The 19,476-nt window shown below is 35.4% G+C and overlaps 1 protein-coding gene across 1 annotated transcript in view; it reads left to right on the top strand.

Annotated features, from left to right (window-relative positions):
• Positions 1–19,476, top strand: part of SYCP2 (synaptonemal complex protein 2) — a 77,064-nt gene that overhangs the window by 9,996 nt on the left and 47,592 nt on the right. Inside the window, 9 exon segments of the mRNA XM_064573560.1 lie at positions 769–873; positions 1,190–1,214; positions 3,344–3,429; positions 4,066–4,151; positions 4,423–4,457; positions 5,295–5,437; positions 5,521–5,573; positions 6,704–6,749; positions 7,449–7,544. Coding sequence (XP_064429630.1) covers positions 769–873; positions 1,190–1,214; positions 3,344–3,429; positions 4,066–4,151; positions 4,423–4,457; positions 5,295–5,437; positions 5,521–5,573; positions 6,704–6,749; positions 7,449–7,544 — 675 coding nt within the window.

Here is a 19,476-nt window from a genome sequence, read left to right as displayed (position 1 = left end):
TGTAATATTTATGTGAGGGGAAATAGTATTCAAGGTGTGTTTTCTAATAAAATGTTCAAACAGTTGAAATATGAATTTGGGGACTTTACATAAAGGTTTAGGTAAAACAAATAGGTTTGTAACCTGAGCTCTATGTTACAAAGATAAAGATCAAAAGGACACCGTAGGCACCAGGCTCCTTGATGATCATGTGAATTTAAGGTCACAAGACTCCCTGAGGCCTTTACTTTATTTTCTCATCTATTTACTGTAACTTTGTTTTGCTTTTTATATTGTTTATTATCTAATTCCCATGCTAGAATGTGGGATATTGATTTTTATTTTGTTTTATTCATTTCTGTATACCTAGCGGTAAGAACAGTACCTAGGATGTAGTATATTCTCAACTATAAGAATTAATAAAAGTAAAATAACACCAAAACTTTTCAAATAGTAATAATGCCAAGAGTCTAATTTATGATGATAATTTATTTTCATCTATTAATGAATCTACCTGAACTAGGAATTTGAAAGGGGAAATCAAGGTCTTCTGCCTAGAATTAGGATTAGTTCATCCATTCCCATCTAAAGAATGTTAAAATATAGTGAGTTACCAAAAAATGAAAACAACAAAGATGTTTAAAAACATAAAACTTTTCATATAATACTGGAATTTTTATTTTTAATGTTTCTTTATTCCTAGGTTTACTGTTTATGCAAGATAAGTACATTCTTAAAATTATTAAAATTGAATTCAAAGTAACTAATACATACATTTCTTTTTTTTACATGGTTGCCTGGTTTGAAAAATCAAAGAAGATTATTCTCAGTCGAGGAAACTCAAAAGATGAGGCAGTTATAAATATGATAGAAGACTTATTTGATCTTCTGATGGTAAAAATCACATTGGTTAACCAATCTTACAAGCATGTGTTTATTTAAAATACAATTTGTGTTCTATATGTCCAGGGCCTAAAAGTCACTAACAGATTGGTTAGTGGCTTGATTGGATTAGTCTGTTCAGATTGTATAAAGCACTTATCCTGATTAATACAATTGAATAGTTAATAAATAAAAGTTAATTATATGGTGAATTCAAATGTGATCTGTTACTTTAATACTATTTTAATATTTACTACTGTATCAATACAACATAATGGTCTATAATACAAAATAATAAATTACAAATTAAATATTCACTTTTTTTCAGGTCATATATGACATCAGTGATGAAGGTATAATAAATATTTTATTTCTTTTAAAACGATAATTTGCTATTAGGGTTTTAGTATGACTTTGCAATCCTCAGAGTATTGTCCTAATATTAGGAATCTAACTATTTAATTTAGGGATCAACAACCTTTTTCTGTAAAGGACCAAATAGTAAACATTTTAAGCTTTATATTAGGGCCAAGCAAAAGAAATCAAGAATTATTATATAGGTACTTATATAACAAGAAAGAAAACAGATTTCCACAGATATTGATACAATTCAAGATACTACAATAATTGAATACAGTGTTTTTGTAATATAGGTCAACTAATGAGAAAGCACTCTTTTGAGGGGAAGACATTTCATTTAATTAAGGCTCAGAGTTAGTTTGCTCTTATCAGAATTGATTGCAAATGTTCATTTTTTATGCTTATCTGTAATGAGATTTTATGTAAATTGCATTAGAAAATGTCTTTTCATGCAGATAATGCCAAATACTGATATCAATTCATGAGCATGATTTTTAATTGAGCATGTTCATCACTTGGAAAGCATTTATGGAATTATATTAGCTTCTTAATATTGCCTTTTAGAATGTCATTGCATTGCAGATGAATCACTTTCAACTGAAGGCTAGGTGGAAGCCCTCAGCTGAACATTTAAATGGATTTTGAAATACGGAAATTTCCTTTGTACTTCATCAGTGTCCAGAAATGCTGCTGGACCTGTAATCGGAGCTTAGAAAAACGTACTCCTATAAATGTGGGTGGGAATGGAGATGTCACTCCTTGTTTTAATTTTTGACAGCTTGGGAAATGTATAAAACAGTTTGGCATTACTTGTGATTCAGATAACCTTACTTTCATTGAAATGACTTCAGTGAAGTTTCTCATATAAGAATGATTTTTGCCTTGTAATTTTGGGTTGAATTCATTAAGAAACATCAACTCTGTAGCCCATGCTAATTACTGAAGCCATTCAGTGGTATCTGATATTGGTTAAGTTCATGAGAGTAGAATGAAATTCACTTTGATACTGCTGGTTCAGTCATTCAGATATTTCCGTAGAGTACCTCCTGATGAATAATAGAGCCATACAGAATGGGCAATGGTGTGGATTTGGTTTGTGGGCCATAATTTGCCAACTCTTGATCTAATGAGACAGAATTTTCAATATATAGAACACATAACAACTCATCCTCACTTATGAATGGTCATTGTTTTGTGCCAAGCAAGTAGTCCAACAAATTATTTTATTTCTGTTGGTTGAAGAAGAATTACCTGGGATTGGTCACTGAGGCTGGTGAATTGTTTATAAATAAAGGAACAGTTTGCCTTCAAAGCCAAAAAGTTTTAAAAGCTCAATTGCTATTTACTTCAATAGTAGTTAATGCTACCTTTTCATTGATTGCTTTATAGATGACATATAATCTAGCTTAAATTCTTAAGTTTTTAGGGAAGAAAACAATCCTAAAGCACCAGTGAATATAAAGTAATCCAAGTGTTTTTTTTAAGTAAATAACTATATCTTTCTACCTAATTGAGTAATTTTATTCTTTTTTTTTTTTTTTACCTTCAGTGTAGTCACTTTGGAAAGTTGTATATTTTCTGTTGTAGTATTGCCATTATTTAAAATTATTTTTAAAATTTGCATTATGAAATAGCATGTGGCAAATTCCTCTAAATATATTTAGTATTGATAAAGCCTTGTCTTTTGAGAATAGGGTTAACTTTAGAAAAAAGCTCAAGATATTTAGATCTTTATATTGAGGAGTGTTTACGGCCGTTATGGAACTTTCGATATATGACTAAATTAATGAGGCCGGTTTTCATAAGAACTTAACGATAGAAATTTCCACTTTTGAACTATGTTTATTTCATCTGAAAAAGTCCTACCTTAGGACTTAAAGGAGAAGCTGAATCTGAAGTTATGCCTTTGCCAGAGTTAAGATGAGTCAAATCTGTTGAAAGGTATTTTTTCAAAGCCACATAGCTAGTTAGTGGGAGAACTAGGACTGGATTTCATGTTTCCTGCTGCCCAAGACCAGTCAGTGGGCCTTTTCTGAACTAGTACATTCTTTCATTAACTCATACAAGATTGCCATTTAAAAGAATTTAAAATACTCATTTATTAATGATTTAACACTTTCAGGTAAAAGGCAAGTAGTGGAAAGTTTCGTGCCTCGAATCTGTGTCCTGGTTATTGACGCAAGAGTGAATATTTGTATTCAGCAGGAGGTAAAGTCATTTGTTAAGATTTTCTTTTAAACCTAAAAATGAGAGAGTGAAGCAAATTTAGTAGCAATTCATCAAAATGAATAATTATATTTTCTTGGTACTAAATTAATTATGTAGTGTATTTCTGTTGTTTTAATTCATTGCCTGATGTGATAAATAAATATGTTACCCAAATATTTATTGAAAATTCATAGCTATTTGTGTTTATGTATGCATATAGTTCATATGAAAATAAATTATAGTATCCAGATATTAGGAGTTCTCAATATTTAAATGCTAAAAATAACTTGTATTAGTATATGTATGTGTGTACATATATATAACCATAAGAATATATATTAATCAGGTAATTTTGTTTTAGTTATTATAATAGAGTAATAATCATATGTTTTATTGCAAAGAGTATAACTGGAATCATGTTATATTTAATTTTTGATATCCTTTGTCTCATGTTTTTTGTATTCACTATATTATACTTTATATTCTTTCCTCCACCCTTTTCAATTCCCTGCATAAAATGCTGTGCTTAAGAAAAAAAAATAGGCTTCTAAGTTTGTATACCTAGAATAGTTCTCTAAATACTTAATGTTTCACTGAGTATATAAAGTTAATGGATTATCTTTTTTTCTTTTCTAGACTCTAAAAAAAATGAATGCTATGCTTGACAAAATGCCTCAAGAAGCCAGGAAAATACTCTCTAACCAAGAAATGTTAATTCTCATGTAATAATTTGTACTATATTGCTTTAATTAGTGGTCCTGGTCAAGAATTTAAAGGATATTTTATAAGGCTGTAAGACAACCATGAGTTGCATTAATAATTAAAACTGATAAACTGTTGTAGATTTCTAATATAATTTATGGCTATATTTTCTGCAAAAGTCTGTGATACTAGCCAATTGTAAATTTTAGTGAAGTTTTTTCCCCCCAAATATGTGGGTTTTTTATTTAATTGGTACTAGTTTGGTATGTAATCTATTATTTTGATTTACAGGAGTAGTATGGGAGAAAGGATTTTAGATGCTGGAGGTAAGTATGCTTTCTCAAAATGTTCATATATGAAATTATTCCAAATTTACTAATAGAAAATATTATCTCTTTAGTAAAAATAATATTAACATTGTAATGTAGTGAGATTATGTGAGGAAATTATAAATTATGTACAATCAAGCAATTTTTAATTACTAATAGGTGATTAAATGATCTGTATCTGTGAGACTAAAATAATAATTAAACATGCATTAGGAGTCTTCAAATATAAATTGTGCCTAATGGTAGATTTATGAATAATAACTTAATTTTCTAACATTTGAATTACTTTCCTTCCTCAAATGGTGTTTCATGAATTTGGAGGTTTAATATTTTGGGGACTTACAGATTTGTTTTTAAACAATGTGTTTATTAAAAGAACTCAATCTTTTCTAAGTTTCATATGAGAAAATTTTGATGTAGTGATTTACATCTAGAACAAACCACTGGTTAAAATACTTTGGAATAACTATAACCATCATATAAAAGTAAAAGTTTCTGTGGTTTATGGACTATCCTGTGAGTTATTTTGCAATTCACAACTCTAATAATGGAATGGCAGAGTCTTTGAATTATTTAGGAGTTTCTTTCAAATACCCTTTAAAAAAAAAAAAAGTTTTACTCCTTTCTTCTATTAGTAAATTTGTTATTTGGGCTGTATTCATTTCTGAGCTGATGAGATCTTTCTAATCCATATGAACAAAATGGCAAAAGATGAGTGAATGACACTAATATTTTCTTCTTTCTCTTGCTTGTTCTAATTCCTTATAAACAATGACTTTTATAAACTTATTTTTCATAATTTCCAATAATACATTAACAATTTTTTTTTTTAAGATTATGACTTACAAGTAGGTATCGTAGAAGCACTATGTAGAATGACTACAGAAAAACAAAGACAAGAACTGGCATGTCAGTGGTTTTCAATGGATTTTATTGCTAATGCATTTAAAGGAATTAAAGACTCTGAATTTGAAACAGTAAGTAGTATAAAAATAACAAAATGACAAGAGGTTTTTTTATTACTATGCTTTTTAAAAGTCTCTTTTTTTTTTTAAATTAGGATTGCAGAGTATTTCTCAACCTTGTAAATGGCATGCTTGGAGACAAGAGAAGGTAAACTTAATACAGTAGTCAACCATTTACTCATAAAGAACTAGCTCAACAGGGAGAACACAGTGTTGAATCGTTAAAATTTATTTTGTCTTTTGGGATGTAAAATGCACAGGGATATTTAAAACAATATCTTATTGTAACACCATGTAATAACTTACTACACTGGTAGACTGAAATAATTCCCACTTGTCTTATTTTACTTTGTACTTTTTAGCAGAATTTTGAGGAATAATAAAAATCTCGTATAAATATTATTTGAGCTACCTCCTTCATCCACATACTGGAATAAAAATATATAGCAAACTATCTTTTTTTTTATAACTAATGCACTGTAATGCTAACCTCTTTCTGAGGTTATTTAATCTCAGGAATGGGCATGAATGAAAGGTAATTATCACTTTTGATAGTAGCAGAGCAGTATTTGCAGTTCATTGCCTGGCACCATATTACAGATGCTCAGGACATCTTTATTGGATGAATGAGTTCACATTTACTTTACTTACTAAGGAAACAAAGACAGGGTGAGGGTTGAGTGCAGGGACTCATGTTATTTAGATTTGAATCATAGGTTCCCCTCTTGCTATTCTAATGTTGGGCAAATTATTAAACTTACTTGCTTCAGTTTCCTTAGCTGTAAAGTAAGAATATTAATAATATCTACCTCATATGTTTGTTGTAGAAATTAAATGAGATGATTATATATTAAGTGCTTATAATAAAAAATAGCTGACCAAGAAATCACTCGGCAAATTCAGTCATTTTTATTAGCTGTATTATTCATTACTACTCTTCTTTTCCCATGTAAATCCTATGGGAGCTTCCACTATCTTAATAGTATAAGCTAAAATTAGGAATTTCTACTCCTAGTCAATAGCATAAAAAGTAAATTGGTATAGTCACTGTAGTCAGAATGGGAGGTTGAGTAGTATCCTCAAAATAATATACATTTTCTATAGAAACAAATTTCCATGAAACTCTTATTTTAGTTTAGAAAGAGATATGACTTTATTTAAATCGTTAGGACCACAGCCTGATTTCCTTTTGATCCTAGACATGATTTCTATGGCTAGTCAAGATTACGGTGTGAAGGCTTATTAATATTTTTTAATGCAAACTACTTTTTATTTCAGGGTCTTTACATTTCCTTGTATATCAGCATTTCTTGATAAATATGAGGTAAGTTTTAACTATAACGTTTTAGTTATTGGATGAACTTTGATATATGGTCTAGTAAATTACAGGTTACAAGTTGACAGGAATGTTAAAAATAGTCATAACTTGATCACAAATATAGCTGGTCTAGTATTCTGTGAATAAGAGCCATTTTATGAAGTGACATTTTTGTAGCCAGGGGTAACTGAAATATAAAGCCTGCACTTCAGATTTTCTTTTTTTTTCCTTTAAGTGAAGCCCATTGATTTACCATTCATTAATATATTCAAACTAATATTTTCAACCTTTATTTGTACTTGGAATATTTGTGATTTCTTGGAGCTAGCTAATTTCTGTGTAAGGTATTAAAGCAGCATTTCTTTTGATTGTTTCTAAATTGGTTTAAATGCTCTACTTGTCCTCTTTTCTTTAAAAAAAAACAAAAATGGGTGCCTCTGTGGCTCAGTCATTAAGTGTCTGCCTTCGGCTCAGGTCATGATCCCAGAGTCCTGGGATCGAGCCCCGCGTCGGGCTCTCTGCTCAGCAGAAAGCCTGCTTCTCCCTCTCCCCCCGCTTGTGTTCCCTCTCTCGCTGTGTCTCTCTCTGTCAAATAAATAAAACCTTAAACCCAGAAATTCAACCATGAGTATAACATAGTCATGCTTTTCTATTGTCACTTTTAAAATCATAGTATATAAAAGTTTTTTATGTTTGTTTTATTAGTTGCAGATACCTTCAGATGAAAAACTTGAGGAATTTTGGATAGATTTTAATCTTGGGAGCCAGACTCTATCATTCTACATTGCTGGAGATAATGATGTAAGCTTTATTCTAGCTAACATTTTATGTTTGTATATGTGTTTATATAAAATGTTTTAATTTAAGAATGTGGATTTTTGTATGTTTGTTTTTCCAGCTCTTTTAATAGAATTCAATATTAACCCTATGGTTTTGATTAGCATGGTAACCCATTCAGTTAATTACAAATGAAGATTATTTCTGATGTTTTATTGCAACAGAAAAATTAATGCTAGATTTTAATAGTTTTTTTAACCTAAGATTTTTCAGAAATAAATTACATGTTAATGACATAACATTTAACATTCATATGAACATATGGACTGGAATCTAGAAAAGATACCAGTTATTCAAATGTGAAGGCACTCATTTAAAAATATTTTAACAAATACTGACGAGTGGTCTTAACCATTCATAAAATCTATTTAAAAATAGGTATTGATCAAGCTTCATGGTGGAATTAAATTTCTGCAAGGTAAAAAAATAAAAATAAAAAATAAAAATAGGTATTGATTCTTATGGTAGTATTTGGAAATGATTTAGTTCTTTATGTGCTATATTGTAACTATATTTAAACCTTCCAACCAGATGGTATGTTTTCTACTGACTTCTTTTTAACCTGAAGAGAATTCTTGAGCCATGTTTCCAAATAGCTACCACTTAGTATTTAGTCCATGAGCATACTTCGAGTCTGGACTGTATAGTCACTTTGTAAAAATCCAACTAAGAGTCGATCTGCATTTACTAATCTAATTGTAGTTGCTGATATTTTAATGAGGATCTAGTCTTTTTAGTCTGTCTCTTGTAAAATCCCGCGTTTTGTTCCAGGTAAACTACAGATAGACATTAAACAAATGCCCCCGAGGATTTCCACATACCATTATTTTTATTTAAGAGCACCTTCATAGAATGCTTAATTAAAATTGAGTTCCAAATATTAGCACTACTCCTCAGGGTTACTGACAGTTTTTTTGTTGTTTTTGGTTTTTTTTTCCTGATTTTTTTTTATTCTTATGTTAATCCCCATACATTAATTACATCATTAGTTTTAGATGAAGTGTTCCATGATTCATTGTTTGTGCATAACACCCAGTGCTCCATGCAGAATGTGCCCTCCTCAATACCCACCACCAGGCTAACCCATCCTCCCACCCCCCCTCCCCTCTAGAACCCTCAGTTTGTTTTTCAGAGTCCATCGTCTCTCATGGTTCGTCTACCCCTCCGATTTCCCCCGCTTCATTCTTCCCCTCCTGCTACCTTCTTCTTCTTTTTTTTTTTTCTTAACATATATTGCATTATTTGTTTCAGAGGTACAGATCTGAGATTCAACAGTCTTGCACAATTCACAGCGCTTACCAGAGCACATACCCTCCCCAGTGTCTATCACCCAGTCACCCCATCCCTCCCACCCCACCCCCCACTCCAGCAACCCTCAGTTTGTTTCCTGCAATTAGGAATTCCTCATATATTGACAGTTTTTAATGGTGTATTTATTCCAGCAGGGTTTGTAGGAATATTTTTTTAACTGGGCTTTCTTTAGAAATTAACTTTAATTTTGGAAGAAGAGGATAGAATAGGATCAATGTAGTCCCTGCCTTCACTCAGTTTGGTCTAATGGATAATTCCAACAAGAAAATAAGCAATTATAATATGATATATGGTAGGGATAGACTAAAATGCATTTATAAATGTTAAATGCCTGCCATATGCCAGAAACTAACGTAGAAATGCAGGGAGATTGCTCCAAAATATGTATTTAGAATCCTCTCTTTCCTGGATTTCTGCAGGAGTAGAATGTTGCCTGTATTCTTTCTGAATTTCCTAAAAGCCATTCTCCATGGAGTGGCTGCTTAAAATCCTTCTTTTGTCTCATTGTGTATGAAGGTCTTAATGATCTGGCCCCTAGCTATTTCTCTAACATCTCAGACCATTCTCTATGTTTACTATGTTCCAGCCACATTCATTTTTTTTCTGTGTCTTTAACAAAGATCCTATGCATTTCAGATCTTTCTACTTGCTGGTTCTTCTGCCCAGAAACTTCCAGATCTTTGCATCTCAGTTTCTTCCCATTTAGATTTCACTATAAATATTGCTTCTTTATAGAGATATTCTCTGGTAACTCAATCTAATGTTTAAAGTTGCCTCCCAACCATATGATCTTTGCAATAGATGCAAAAAAAAGATTTGACAAAATGCAGCATCCTTTCTTGATTAAAACGCTTCACAGTGTAGGTACAAAGGGAACATACCTCAATATCATAAAAGCCATTTACAAAAAGCCCACTGTGAATATCATCTTCAATGGGGACAATCAGAGCTTTTCCCCTAAGGTCAGGAACAGGACAGGGATGTCACTCTCACCACTGTTGTTCAACATAGTACTAGAAGTCCTTGCCTCAGCAATCAGACAACAAAAAGAAATAAAACGCATCCAAATCGGCAGAGAAGTCAAACTTTCACTCTTCGCAGATGACATGATACTCTATGTGGAAAACCCAAAAGACTCCACCCCAGAATTGCTAGAACTCATATAGGAATTCAGCAAAGTGGCAGGATATAAAATCAATGCACAGGTATCAATTGCATTTTTATACACTCAGAAGAAAGAGAAATTAAGGAATCAGTCCCATTTACAATTGCACCCAAAACGATAAGATACCTAGGAATAAACCTAACCAAAGAGGTCAAGGATCTGCACTCTGAAAATTATAGAACACTCACAAAAGAAATTGAGGAAGACACAAAGAAATGGAAAAACATTCCAGGGCACCTGGGTGGCTCAGTCGTTAAGCGTCTGCCTTCGGCTCAGTTCATGATCCCAGGGTCCTGGGATCGAGTCCCACGTTGGGCTCCCTCCTCAGTGGGAAGCCTGCTCTCCCTCTCCCACTCCCGCTGCTTGTGTTCCTGCTCTCGCTATCTCTGTCTCTGTCAAATAAATAAATCTTTATTAAAAAAAAGATTTTAAAAATAAATAAAAAAAACATTCCATACTCATGGATTGGAAGAACAAATATTGTGAAAATGTCTTTGCTACCCAGAGCAGTCTATACATTCAATGCAATCCCTATGAAAATACCATCAACACTTTTCAAAAAGCTGGAAAAAATAATCCTAAAATTTGTATGGAACCAGAAAAGACCCCGAATAGCCAGGGGAATGTTGAAAAAGAAAAGCAAAGCTGGTGGCATCACAATTCCGGACTTCCAGCTCTATTACAAAGCTGTCATCATCAAGACAGTATGGTACTGGCCCAAAAACAGACACATAGATCAATGGAACAGAATAGAGAGCCCAGAAATGGACCCTCAACTCTATGGTCAACTAATCTTCAACAAAGCAGGAAATAATATCCAATGGAAAAAAGACAGTCTCTTCAACAAATGGTATTGGGAGAATTGGACAGCCACGTGCAGAAGAATGAAACTGGACCATTTCCTTACACCACACACAAAAATAGACTCAAAATGGATGAAAGACCTAAATGTGAGACAGGAATCCATCAAAATCCTAGAGGAGAACACAGGCAGCAACCTCTTTGACCTCAGTCACAGCAACGTCTTGCTAGACCAGTCTCCAAAGGCAAGGGAAACAGGGAAAAATGAACTATTGGGGTTTCAAGATAAAAAGCTTTTGAGGAGGAGGAGCAAGATGATGGAGGAGTAAGAGATCTAAATTTCGTCTGGTCCCAGGAATTCAGCTAGATAGGGATTAAACCTATCTAAACCTATTAAACCTATCTAAATCTGAACACCTACGAACTCAACAGGAGATCGAAGAATAATAGCAACTCTCTGAACAGAAAAGCGACCACTTTCTGGACGGTAGGACGTGCGGAGAAGTGAATCTGAGGCGATATTCGGGAAGATAGATGGCGGGGGAGGGGGCCTCTGTCAGCCACTACCTGCAAGTGATAGAGCTGCAGAGCACAAAATCGGGACTTTTAGAAGTCTGCTTCACTGAGGGAGGTTGCTCCAGTGGCTAAGCGGGGGGTGGAACCCTCACTGGGACAATGTAGTCTCAGGATCCTCGGAGTCACAGAAAGACCAGGGGTACCTGAGTGTGGCAGAGCTCCCAGGTATTGGAGCAGGGAAGCCAGCTGTAGAGACAGAGCCGAGGCGTGGGCTCTCAGCTCGGGGTTGCCATAAACTGTGATCCGCGGCCCAGTCGGGCCACTGCTTCTCCAGCAGGGACCCAACAAGTGGCAGATCCACAGAGACTCCCCTTCCTCCCCCGGGAGAAGTGGCACAGGAGCACACTGCGGGGATCTGCTGGATTTGGAGACTCCACACTGAGTTGGGTGCCAGAGATAGAAACGCTTGGTCACAGGCCGGGTGAGCATGGAGTGCGGCCGGAGACCAGGGAGACGGGAGTGATTGACTGCTTTTCTCTGGGAGCTCACTGAGGAGTGGGGCCCCAAGTTCTTGGCTCCTGGGGTGGAGATTGGGAGGCCACCATTTTCACTCTCGTTCTCCAAATCTGTATGGAAAGCTCGCAGGGAACAAAAGCTCCCAAGAGCAAACCCGAGCAGATTACTTAGCCCAGACCCGGCAAGGGCGGGGCAAGTCCGCCTCCAGCAAAGACATTTGGGAACCACGGCAACAGGCCCTTCCCCCAGAAGATCAGCAAGAACAGCCAGCCAAGACCAAGTTTACTGATTAATGAGACCGGCAGAACACCAGCACTATGGGAATACACACATAGAATTCATGGCTTTTTCCCCCCTGATTCTTTAGTCTTTCAAAGTTAATTTTTAAAATTTTTTTTTCTTTTTCTTTATTTTTTTGAAGTTTTCTTTTTCCCTTTTTCAACCAGCATCTTATCCCTTTTTTTAAAAATCTTTTTTATTTTTCATTTTTAGAGTCATATTCTATCCCTTCATTGTAGTTAACCTTATTTTTGGTATATAGGTTTTTCTCTCTTTAAAATTTTGGGTTACAGTTTCTTCTAACAGACCAAAATATACCCTAAATCTCTAGTGTATGGCTTTCTTCTAGTCTCCTGCCTGATCACATTCTCTCCTTTTTTTTTAAATTTCTCTTCTTTCTTTTTTCAACCAACTTGCCAATTTCTTTTATAAAATCTTTTCTAATTTTCATCTCTACAGTCATATTCCATCCTTTCATCATATTTGCCCTTATTTTTGTACATATATATGTTTTTCATTCTTTAAAATTTTGGGAGGCAGTTTCTTCTAACAGACCAAAATATGCCCATAATCTAGTGTGTGGCACTGATCTATTAACCAGTCTGATTATATTTGATCGTATTCTTTTTTTTTTCTTTTTCTTTTCTTCTTTTTTCTTTCTTTCCCTTTCTTTTCCCCCAGCTTCAGGTCTCTTCTGATTTGTTTAGTGTATATTTTTCTGGGGTCGTTGTTACACTGTTAGCATTTTGTTCTCTCATTCATCTGTTCTCCTCTGGACAAAATGACAAGACAGAAAAACTCACCTCAAAAAAAAGAACAAGAGGCAGTACCGACTGCCTGGGACCTAATCAGTACGGACATTAGTAAGATGTCGGAAGTAGAGTTCAGAATGACAATTATAAAGATACTAGCTGGGCTTGAAAAAAGCATGGGAGATACTAGAGAAACCCTTTCTGGAGAAATAAAAGAACTAAAATCTAACCAAGTCCAAATCAAAAAGGCTATTAATGAGTTGCAATAAAAAATGGAGGCTCTATCTGCTAGGATAAATGAGGCAGAAGAGAGAATTAGTGATATAGAAGACCAAATGATGGAGAATAAAGAAGCTGAGAAAAAGAGATAAACAACTACTGGATCATGAGGGCAGAATTCGACAGATAAGTGATACCATAAGACAAAACAATATTAAAATAATTGGGATCCCAGAAGAAGAAGAAAGAGAGAGAGGGGCAGAAGGTATATTGGAGCAAATTATAGCAGAGAACTTCCCTAATTTGGGGAAGGAAACAGGCAGCAAAATCCAGGGGGCACAGAGAACCCCGTTCAAAATCAATAAAAATAGGTCAACACCCCGAAATCTAATAGAAGAATTTACAAGTCTCAGAGATAAAGAGAAAATCCTGAAAGTAGCTCGGGACAAGAGGTCTGTAACCTACAGTGGTAGAAACATTAGATTGGCAACAGACCTATCCACAGAGACCTGGCAGGCCAGAAAGGACTGGCATGATATATTAGAGCACTAAATGAGAAAATTATGCAGCCAAGAATACTATATCCACCTAGGCTTTCATTGAAAATAGAAGGAGAGATAAAAAGCTTCCAGGACATAAAATAACTAAAGGAATTTGCAAACACGAAACCAGCCCTACAAGAAATATTGAAAGGGGTCCTCTAAGCAAAGAGCGAGCCTAAAAGTAACATAGACCAGAAAGGAACACAGACAATATACAGTAACAGTCACCTTACAAGCAATACAGTGGCACTAAATTCTTATCTTTCAATAGTTACCCTGAATGTTAATGGGCTCAATGCCCCAATCAAAAGACACAGACTATCAGATTGGATAAAGATACAAGACCCATCAATATGCTGTCTGCAAGAGACTCATTTTAGTCCCAAAGACACATCCAGATTGAAAGTGAGGGGGTGGAAAACCATTTACCATGCTAATGGACACCAAAAGAAAGCTGGGGTGGCAATCCTTATATCAGACAAATTCGATTTTAAACCAAAGACTATAGTAAGAGAAGAGGAAGGGACTCTTTATCCTACTTAAAATGTCTGTCCAACAAGAAGATCTAACAGTTGTAAATATCTATGCCCCTAACATGGGAGCAGCCAATTATATAAGCCAATTAATAACAAAATCAAAGAAACACATCGACAACAACACCCCCCTCACTGAAATGGACAGATCATCAAGCAAAAGATCAACAAGGAAATAAAGACTTTAAATGACACACTGGCTATTGTGGACATTGCTGCTATAGACATTGGCTGATCAATCACAGACATGTACCTCTGAAAAAAATACATTATATGTTAAAAAAAAAAAAAGATAGGAAGGGAAAAATGAAGGGGGGCATCGGAGGGGGAGACGAACCATGAGAGACTATGGACTCTGAGAAACAAACTGAGGGTTCTAGAGGGGAGGGGTTTGCTGGGATGGATTAGCCTGGTGATGGGTATTAAAGAGGGCATGTATTGGATGGAGCACTGGGTGTTATACACAAACAATGAATCATGGAACGCTACATCAAAAACTAATGATGTATGGTGATTAACATAATAAAATAAAATTTAAAAAATAAATAAGTAAGTGACACACTGGACCAAATGGACTTCACAGACATATTCAGAACATTCCATCCCAAAGCAACAGAATACACATTCTTCTCTAGTGTCCATGGAACATTCTCCAGAATAGATCACATCCTGGGTCACAAATCAGGTCTCATCTGATACCAAAAGACTGGGATCATTCCCTGCATATTTTCAGACCACAATGTTTAACCACAAGAGGAAAGTCAGAACTCAAATACATGGAGGCTAAAGAGCATGCTACAAAAGAATAAGTGGGTCAACCAGGAAATTAAGAATTAAAAAATTCATGGAAACCAATGAAAATGAAAACACAACTGTTCAAAATCTTTGGAATGCAGCAGAGGCGGTCCTGAGAGGAAAGTATATAGCAATACAAGAAACAAGAAAGGTCTCAAATACACAACCTAACCCTCCACCTAAAGGATCTGGAGAAATAACAGCAAATAAAGGTTAAACCCAGCAGGAGAAGAGAAATAATAAAGATCAGAGCAGAAATCAATGAAATAGAAGCCAAAAGAACAGTAGAACAGATCAACGAAACTAGGAGCTGGTTCTTTAAAAGAATTAACAAGATTGATAAACCCCCGGCCAGACTTATCAAAAAGAAAAGAGAAGTGACCCAAATAAAATCATGAATGAAAGAGGAGAGATCACAACCAACACCAAAGAAATACAAACAATTATAAGAACATATTATGAGCAACTCTATGCCAGCAAATTAGATAATCTGGAAGAAATGGATGCATTTCTAGAGATGTATCAACTACCAAAACTGAACCAGGAAGAAATAGAAAACCTGAACAGACCTATAACCACTAAGGAAATTGAAGCAGTCATCAAAAATCTCCCAACAAACAGGAGCCCAGGGCCAGATGGCTTCCCAGGGGGAATTCTACCAAACATTTCAAGAAGAATTAATATCTATTCTTCTGAAACTGTTCCAAAAAATAGAAATGGAAGGAAAACTTCCAAACTCATTTTATGAGGCCAGCATTACCTTGATCCCAAAACCAGACAAAGACCCCATCAAAAAGGAGAATTATAGACCAATAATCCCTGATGAACATGGATGCAAAAATTCTCGCCAAAATACAAGCCAGTAGGATCCAACAGTACATTAAAAGGATTATTCACTACAACCAAGTGGGATTTATTCCTGGCCTGCAAGCTTGGTTCAACATCGTCATATCAATCAATGTGATACAATACATTAATAAAAGAAAGAACAAGAAACATATGATCCTCTCAATAGATGCAGACAAAGCATTTGTCAAAGTACAGCATCCTTTCTTGATTAAAACTCTTCAGAGTGTAGGGATAGAGGGTACATACCTCAATATCATAAAAGCCATCTATGAAAAACCCACAGTGAATATCATTCTCTATGGGGAAAAACTGAGAGGTTTCCCCCAAAGGACAGGAACACAGCAGGGATGTCCACTTTCACCACTGCTATTCAACATAGTACTAGAAGTCCTAGCCACAGCAATCAGACAACGAAAAGAAATAAAAGGCATCCAAATCAGCAAAGAAGAAGTCAAACTCTTACTCTTTGCAGATATGATACTTTATGTGGAAAATCCAAAAGACTCCACCCCAAAACTGCTAGAAATCATAGAGGAATTCAGTAAAGTGGCAGGATATAAAATCAATGCACATAAATCAGTTGCATTTATATACACCAACAACAAGACAGAAGAAAGAGAAATTAAGGAGTCGATCCCATTTACAATTGCACCCAAAACCATAAGATACTTAGGAATAAATCTAACCAAAGAGGCAAAGAATATGTATTCAGAAAACTATAAAATACTCATGAAGGAAATTGAGGAAGACACAAAGAAATGGAAAAACATTCCATGCTCATGGATTGGAAGAACAAATATTGTGAAGATGTCAATGCTACCCAGAGCAATCTATACATTTAATGCAATCCCCATCAAAATACCATCCACTTTTTTCAAAGAAATGGAACAAATAATCCTAAAATTTGTATGGAACCAGAAAAGACCCCGCATAGCCAGGGGAATGTTGAAAAAGAAAAGCAAAGCTGGTGGCATCACAATTCTGGACTTCCAGCTCTGTTGCAAAGCTGTCATCATCAAGACAGTATGGTACTGGCCCAAAAACAGACACATAGATCAATGGAACAGAATAGAGAGCCCAGAAACGGACCCTCAACTCTATGGTCAACTAATCTTCAACAAAGCAGGAAATAATATCCAATGGAAAAAAGACAGTCTCTTCAACAAATGGTATTGGGAGAATTGGACAGCCACGTGCAGAAGAATGAAATTGGACCATTTCCTTATACCACACACAAAAATAGACTCAAAATGGATGAAAGACCTAAATGTGAGACAGGAATCCATCAAAATCCTAGAGGAGAACACAGGCAGCAACCTCTTCGACCACAGCTGCAGCAACTTCTTCCTAGAAACATTGCCAAAGCAAGGGAAGCAAGGGCAAAAATGAACTGTTGGGACTTCATCAAGATAAAAAGCTTTTGCCCAGCAAAGGAAACAGTCAACAAAACCAAAAGTCAACCGACAGAATGGGAGAAGATATTTGCAAATGACACATCAGATAAAGGGCTAGTATCCAAAATCTATAAGGAACTTATCAAACTCAACACCCAAAGAACAACCAATCCAATAAAAAAAATGGGCAGAAGACATGAACAGACATTTGTGCAAAGAAGACATCCAAATGGCCAACAGACACATGAAAAAGTGCTCAACATTGCTTGGCATCAGGGAAATCCAAATCAAAACCTCTATGAGATACCACCTCACACCAGACAGAATGGCTAAAATTAACAAGTCAGGAAATGACAGATGTTGGCGAGGATGCGGAAAAAGGGGAACCCTCCTATACTGTTGGTGGGAATGCAAGCTGGTGCAGCCTCTCTGGAAAACAGTATGGAGGTTCCTCAAAAAGTTGAAAATAGAGCTGCCCTACAACCCAGCAATTGCACTACTGGATATTTACCCCAAACATACAAATGTAGTGATATAAAGGGGCACCTGCTCCCCAATGTTTATAGCAGCAACGTCCACAATAGCCAAACTGGAAAGAGCCAAGATGTCCATCAACAGATGAATGGATAAAGAAGATGTGGTATGTGTATATATATATCCATATATATATAGGATATATATAATATAAATAATGGAATATTATTTAGCCATCAAAAAACCCAAAATCTAAAATTTGCAACGACATGGATGGAACTAGAGGGTATTATGCTAAGCGAAATAAGTCAATCAGAAAAAGACATGTATCATATGATCTCACTGATATGAGGAATTCTTAATCTTAGGAAATAAACTGAGGGTTGCTGGCGTGGTGGGGGGTGGGAGGGATAGGGTGGCTGGGTGATAGACATTGGGGAGGGTATGTGCTATCGTGAGTGCTGTCAATCGTGTAAGACTGATGAATCACAGACCTGTACCTCTGAAAAAAATAATACATTATATGTTAAAAAAAAAAAAAGAAGATAGTAGGAAGGGAAAAATGAAGAGGGGGGATTCAGAGGGGGAGACGAACCATGAGAGACTATGGACTCTGAGAAACAAACTGAGGGTTCTAGAGGGGAAGGGAGTGGGGTTAGCCTGGTGATGGGTATTAAAGAGGGCACGTATTGAATGGAGCACTGGGTGTTATATGCAAACAATGAATCATGGAACACTACATCAAAAACTAATTATGTATGGTGATTAACATAACATAATAAAATAAAATTTAGAAAAAAGATAATCTTTTGCATAGCAAAGGAAACATTCAACAAAACCAAAAGAGAAGGTATAGAATGGGAGAAGATATTTGCAAATTTCTTACCAGATAAAGGGCTAGTATCTAAAACCTATAAAGGACTTATTAAACTCAATACCCAAAGAACAAATAATCCAATCAAGAAATGGACAGAAGACATGAACAGACATTTGTGCAAAGAAGACATCCAAATGGCCAACAGACACATAAAAAAATGCTCCACATCACTTGGCATCGGGGAAATACAAATCAAAACCACAATGAGATACCACCTCACACCAGTCAGAATGGCTACAATTAACATGTCAGGAAACAACAGATGTGGGGAATGTGGAGAAAGGGGATGTGGAGAAAGGGGAACCCTCCTACTCTGTTGGTGGGAATGCAAGCTGGTGCAGCCACTCTGAAAATCAGTAGGGAGGTTCCTCAAGAAGTTGAAAATAGAGCTACCCTATGACCCAGCAATTGCACTCCTGGTACTTACCCCAAAGATACGAAGGTGGTGATTCTGAGGTGTACCCGCACCCCAATATTCATAGCAGCAATGTCCACAATAGCCAAAATATGGAAAGAGCCCAGATGTCCATCAAAATGAAATTAGGGAGAGAAACCATAAGAGACTTTTAATCATAGGAAACAAACTGAGGGTAGCTAGAGGGGAGGCAGGTGGCGGGATGGGGTAACTGGGTGATGGGCATTAAGGAGGGCACGTGATATAACAAGCGCTGGGTGTTATATAAGACTGATGAATCACTGAACTCTACCTCTGAAACTAATAATACACTATATGCTAATTAAATTTAAGTTAAAAAATAAAAATAAATAAAAATTACGAAAATTTCCATAATATAAAATTTCTTAAAAAGGAAGGCAATAAACCAGGAAGCATCACTTTGAAGTTAACAACCATCTGACATGTGCCTCAAAGGA

This window comes from Mirounga angustirostris, unplaced genomic scaffold (genome assembly GCF_029215605.1).
Source record: "Mirounga angustirostris isolate CCGP_5_RB_7025 unplaced genomic scaffold, mMirAng1.0.hap1 SCAF_10, whole genome shotgun sequence".
Taxonomy (NCBI): domain Eukaryota; kingdom Metazoa; phylum Chordata; class Mammalia; order Carnivora; family Phocidae; genus Mirounga; species Mirounga angustirostris.
Note: the sequence above shows the minus strand (reverse complement) of the source record. Positions and strands in the feature narration are given on the sequence as shown.